General features: G+C 55.6%; 1 protein-coding gene across 1 annotated transcript in view; it reads left to right on the forward strand.

Moving 5' to 3' along the window:
* The window catches only part of LOC115307789 (collagen alpha-2(IX) chain-like), a gene marked incomplete at its 5' end in the record, with an annotated part of 15,024 nt that extends 11,605 nt beyond the window's left edge, over positions 1–3,419 (forward strand). Inside the window, one exon of the mRNA XM_029963057.1 lies at positions 3,408–3,419. Coding sequence (XP_029818917.1) covers positions 3,408–3,419 — 12 coding nt within the window. The remainder of the gene's footprint in view (positions 1–3,407) is intronic.
* Positions 3,420–5,844: the final 2,425 nt, after the last annotated feature.

A 5,844-nucleotide genomic window follows, 5' to 3' on the forward strand; every position in this document is an offset into this window, starting at 1 on the left:
GGGGGGGGAATTATTGGAGGGCTGAAATTGTTTTTTCTGTTATTTCAAGCCCTTTATTGGGCGTCTCAATGGCTCAGTCACACCCTTGGGGACAATTCCAGCCTCTCCATAAGTCTGCTGAGCAAAAAAGTCCTTTCTCCCTTCCCTGTGGCACCGCTGGAAACACGAGGAGGAATTTCCCACCCTGAGTGGAATTTCCCATCCCAAGTGGAATTTCCCACCCTGAGCATCCCACATCAGAGCAAATCCCCAGAGGATTTTCCCACCCTGAGCATCCCACATCAGAGCAAATTCCCGGAGGAATATCCCACCCCGAGTATCCTGCATCGGAGCAAATTCCCAGAGGAATATCCCACCCAGAGCATCCCACGTCGGAGCAAATTCCCGGAGGAATTTCCCACCTCGAGCATCCCACAGAGCAAATCCCCAGAGGAATTTCCCATCCCGAGCATCCCACATCAGAGCAAATTCCCAGAGGAATATCCCACCCCGAGTATCCTACATCGGAGCAAATTCCCAGAGGAATATCCCACCTCGAGCATCCCACGTTGGAGCAAATTCTCAGAGGAATTTCCCACCCCGAGTGGAATTTCCCACCCCGAGCATCCCACATCAGAGCAAATTCCCAGCGAGTGAGGCCGGGTCAAAGCAGGTCCCCCGGCAGCCGAAGGGGCCAGACAGCGATTAGCGAGGCTGCAGGAGGGTATCGATCCCCTGAACAGCTGCAGGGGGGGCTGTGGCTCCGCCGGGCCCCGCGGGTGTCCCTCTCGCTCCTGCCATCGACAGCAGGCGGAGTTAAAGCCCCGCAGCAGCGAGATAAATAAAAATCGATTCCTGTTTATTAGCGGAGCGTGTTGGGCTCGGCAGGGGAACAAATCCCAGGGCACTGCGGTGGGAAGGGTTGGAGGGGAGAACAGGCACAGGGAGCAGCAGGAGGCAAAAGGGGCTTGGGAAGTGGGGGGTCATCCTGGCAAGGGTCAAATCCCACCCCAGGGAGACCCAGCACAGCGTTCTCCTCCCTCCCCTTTGCTGCCCAGCCAAGCATTTTCCATATGGATCCTTATCTCCTCGACAGGGAAAGGGGGAATGGATTCAAACTGGAAAAAAAAATTAGGTTTAGGTGGGATCTTGGGAAAAAATCCCTCCCTGGGAGGGTGGGGAGGCCCTGGCACAGGTTGCCCAGAGAAGCTGTGGTTGCCCCATCCCTGGGAGTGTCCAAGGCCAGGTTGGAGCAACCTGGGACAGTGGAAGGTGTCCCTGCCCATGGCAGGGGGTGGAAAGAGATGATCCTTAATATCCCTTCCAACTCAACCCATTCCATGATTCTCCAAGTGTCCTGTCCTCACTCCCCATTTAAATTCCCTGTGCCCTTTCCACACCCAAATCCAATCAGCTCACTCCAGGGGGATTGTCCTTCACTAAAACAAAACCTGAAAAAATTTGGGAGCGAATTGCAAATGTTTTATTTGCAAGCAGGAATTCAATCAAGGAATTAAAGATGCCGTGGATTAATTAGGGGCCAGGCTCTGGTTGTTGAGTGGCAAATCCAAACCTGCCTCTCCATCAGAGCCCTCATAAATATTCATCCCCTAAACAGCAGATCGGTGCCACCACAGAGACAAGAGAGACCGAAACCCAAAACCACCGGAAAACATCCAACCCCGTCCCAAATCCCATAAAAAAAACCCGCTGCTGGGAGAGGGGAAGGAACAGCCCGGCTGAGCATTTGTCTCCGTTTCTGGGGGGATTCATCCCGGTTCCATGTCGGGAGGAATCCAGGTTGTCCAAGCCCTCCGGGAATGTGCTCCAGCTGTGCGGCACATCTGGGGCCGCCCGCGCAGCCCAGTCCAGCTCTTCGCTGCCGTTTTCCCCACGAGAGGGAGCTGCCAGCCCGTGGAATTCCCTCTTCCAGCCAGCCCACGGCGGCGATATTCCCGATAAACTCAGGTTTCCCCCCTGGAAAGGGCTGGAGGATCCTGCCAGGGCTGTTTTGGGATGGGGGAGAAAGGGTGAACCCCCTTCGTTCGACCTCTTCCCACCTCTGGGATGGGAAGGCACCGGGAGAAGGGAAACTGGAGCCCAGAGGTTTCCTGCAGGGACAGAGAGGGGCTGAGAGCTGTGACCCTGGAGCAGGGAAAAGCCACTTCCAGGAGGGAAGCTGAGCTGTGGCCCTGGAGCAGGAAAACACCAATTCCCAGGACAGACCAAGGGCTGGGGAGGCTGCAAAGCCTCTGCTGTGCCTGCAGAGTGTCCTGGGCAGCCCAGGAGGATGCAGAATCCCCCAGAAACCTGGGGGGTGCTCAGTCTTGCACCCGAAGTGCACACCCCAGGCAGGGCTGACCGAGGGCCAGGACACTGATCCAGCTGATCCCGTGGCCTCTGGAGCCAGCAAACCCTCCCAAAAAGTGCTGAGTGCAGTGGTGAACGAGCTCTGCCCTGGCAAGGGGCAGCTTTGACCTTCCAGAGACTCCCCAGCACATGCCATGGCACCAGCACAGCCAGCACTGGGTGCTGAGCCATCAGAGCCTGGCAAAGCCACTGCCTGGGAGGATTAAGAAGAGCAGGATTTAATTAGAATGCCAAGGAAGAACTGTCTGGGGCCCTTGCTCTTTTCTCTCCCATCTGCTCGTGCCTTTTGAGGCTGCTGGGAGCCAGCCCAGGTCCTTGTCACCTCAGCCAGTCCCTGTTCCCAGTTGTTCCAACCTGTTTTCAAAGCAAAGACTGTGTGGAATCTTTTAACATTCTCACCAGGGCTTCAAGAACCTGCTCCCACATTGATCCCTGCAGCTACAAAGGCTCTGGGAACACTGAAGGTTTGGAGTCCAGCACCATCTCTGGTTTTCAGGGATGGGAAAGACAAAAGGAAAAAGTGAAAGGGAATCAAGACAGACCCCTTTGGGTTTGCACAAAGTGCTGAGGCTCCTGCAAGGGCTTTGTTTCCCTTCCCACCTCCTTTGAAAGCCGTGGGAAAAAGAGAAAAGGAAGAAGCAGTTTGATTTCTGTGGCCTGGAGTCCTTCCACTGTCTCAGGTTGCTCCAACCTGGCCTTGGACACTTCCAGGGATCCAGGGGCAGCCACAGCTTCTCTGGGAAACTGTGCCAGGGCCTCCCCACCCTCCCAGGGAAGGATTCCTTCCCAATATTTAACATAAACCATCTCAGGGACCACCCTCAGACTCCACTGTCTCCTCCTTGGTTGTCACCCACCAGCACCATCCTCACATCCCACCCCAGGTGACACTTCCCTGGCACAGGGGCCACCGAATGTGCCCCCAGGGCAAGGCTGGCACATGAATAATTCAGGAATGACATCAAAGTTTCCTTGAGCTGATGCATTGATTAGACCAAATTGCCTCCCTCGCCCTCGAGGAGGTAAAGATGAGCTAATCACCGTTTGTTCTCTCTCAGATAGATGATTAACCACAAATTAGAATATTAAACAGAGGACTTTGGGTACGTAAATTAACGGCTGAGAACTGAGTTAATTATTGGAGGAGCCAGAAAACTGCTTCTTTTTAATTCTTGCATTATTGTTTGATTTTTTTTTTTTTTGGGGGGTGGGGGCTCTTTTGGAGAGGGAGTTTTTTTTAAAATGGCTTGTTCTGCTGTTGTGGCTGTAGGAGCTGGGACACACAGGGTAAATGACACCAGTTTGAAGGCACAGCCTCACTTTGCCCTCCCTAACTCAGTTTTCCAACCACCAGACGCAAATTTCAGAAGCACAGGATATTTCTGGGGTCAGAAGGGACCTTGAAGATCATCCCCTTCCATGGGCAGGGACACCTTCCACTAGCCCAGGTTGCTCCAAGCCCTGTCCACCCTGACCTGGGACACTTCCAGGGGTGGGGCAGCTCCTCTGGGAAGTCTCCCCGGGCCAGATGCTGTGCAAGGAGCTCCTGTTCCTCCCTGAGCCCAATTAGTGGTGCCAACAGTGACAGTGGTGGCACCAGGCCACGGGCACAGAGAGTCCTGTCCCCTCCTCCCCGGGGTCCTGCCACGGTGCTCCCACACCCGGCAAAGGGGGAAGGAGCTGCTGACAAAAAGGCTGATTTAATTACTAGAATTGTTCTGATTACAGCCTGCAAACACTGTTATCTTGTAATTATTGCCAAGAACATGCCATTAGCACATGATTAAACACAACGTCTTGTGGGCTGCTGCTGATTGTCTGATGCCTTATGAACTTAATTACTTCGTGCTGATCGAGAGCAACTGCAGGGCTGGAATGGGGCAGTGGCTCCAGAGGGCAGAGCTGGGGCACCCTGCAAAGAAGGGGCCCCTCAGCTCCTTTTTCAGGTGCTTGGCCTCAGCCAGAACCCAGCCAGGGGCAGGATCAGCACCTCAGTCCTTCCCTTGCTCTGCCACAGACCAAGATTCCTCCCAGACAAAAGGTGCCAGGACAGAAAGCTCTTGCTGCCCGTGGAGTGCCACCAACTGCACCCGACCCCCAGAGCTCCCAGGCTTTTCTTTCCTGGGTTTGATGCCTCTTGTCCCGTGTTTAAACTCAGCCCCCTGGAGCTGCCAACACACACGGGGCACCAGCCTCCTGCCCAGGGCTCTCTAAAAGCTCAGGAGCCTCCGTTCAGCAGAGAAAAAACCCAGAGGTTTGCTGGGTTTGAGCAGATGGGAAGGTGGTTTTGGGGGTGCCTGGGGGGGTCACGGGATAGCCCCATGGAGGGGTGGGTGGATTTGGGATGCTGATCCCCCCCCCTCACATGCAATCCCAGGACATGCCCTGGGGCCTGGCAGGCAAAGTGAGGGGGTCCCTGCTGTTGGGGGGTGAAGGTCCTGCATTCCCAGCTCCCCCATCCCTGGGAGCCCTCCAGGACGAGCCCAGCGGTGCCTTCCCAGCCCGGGAGCACTTTGGGTTCCTCCCAGGAAAAATCAAGCAGCTGCTGCCTCAGGGACCCTTCAGCACCTCTCACAGGCTGTCACCCTGCCCTGGTGACAAGGACAGACAAACCAATCCTGACATCTCATTAGCAGGATTAATTTTCAAGCTCGTTCTCCTCCCGGATGAGGAATTGGCACTTCCACTTTCCACCTCTCCCTTGGCCCCCGGACTGCCCGGGCTCCAGCTGAGCCAAGAGCAGGAAAAACACCCCCCTCCCCTGCTTTCCCTCCCCTCCTGCCCTGGAAATCGGTGCTCAGGTGGTCTCTGGCTGCTCACCTGCATCCTCCGTGCCCCTCTGTGCTGCTGCTTCCACAGGATCCTTCCCCTCCCTGCAGGAACCACAGCCTCAGCTCCAAGCTTGGACTTTCCAGGCACCAAACTCCTGGAAACTTGGAATGAAGGTGCTGTGGGTGCTCAGAGCAGGCTGTGCTGGCCGTGCCCACAGCTTGGAGGGGAGGAGCAGGGGGTGCTGCCCACCTGGGCAGGTGCCACAGGACAACCCATCACCCCAAACAATTGCTTCCAGGCCCATCTTCATTAACTGGTGGGCTTTTCCTGGAATCATTAAGGCTGGAAAAGACCTCCCAGGTCATCAAGTCCCACCTTCCCACACCTGTCCTCCCATGGAGCCCAAGAATTTTTGGCTCATCCCCATGTCCTTGCCCCAGCCTGATGCTCCTGGGATGAGGCCTTGCATGGCATGGGGAAAAACCCCTGGAAACACAGCTTGACTGCTGAATCCCACCTCACTGCAGTGGGGGGAGTGGGATCTCACCCTCCCACCCCCCAGTGCCACTGGGCAGAGTGCCCATGTGGCTGTGCCAGGGATGCTGCTGCTGCTGGAGCTGCTGCTTTTCCCTGATCCCAAGGGATTCACTGCACACAACTCCGTGCAGGATCTGCTTTCCTGGAGTCAGGAAGGTGTTAAAAAGTGGAGAAGAAGGTGAAAAA

This window comes from Manacus vitellinus, unplaced genomic scaffold (assembly GCF_001715985.3).
Source record: "Manacus vitellinus isolate BGI_N305 unplaced genomic scaffold, ASM171598v3 scaffold_52_pilon, whole genome shotgun sequence".
Classification (NCBI taxonomy): Eukaryota; Metazoa; Chordata; class Aves; order Passeriformes; family Pipridae; genus Manacus; species Manacus vitellinus.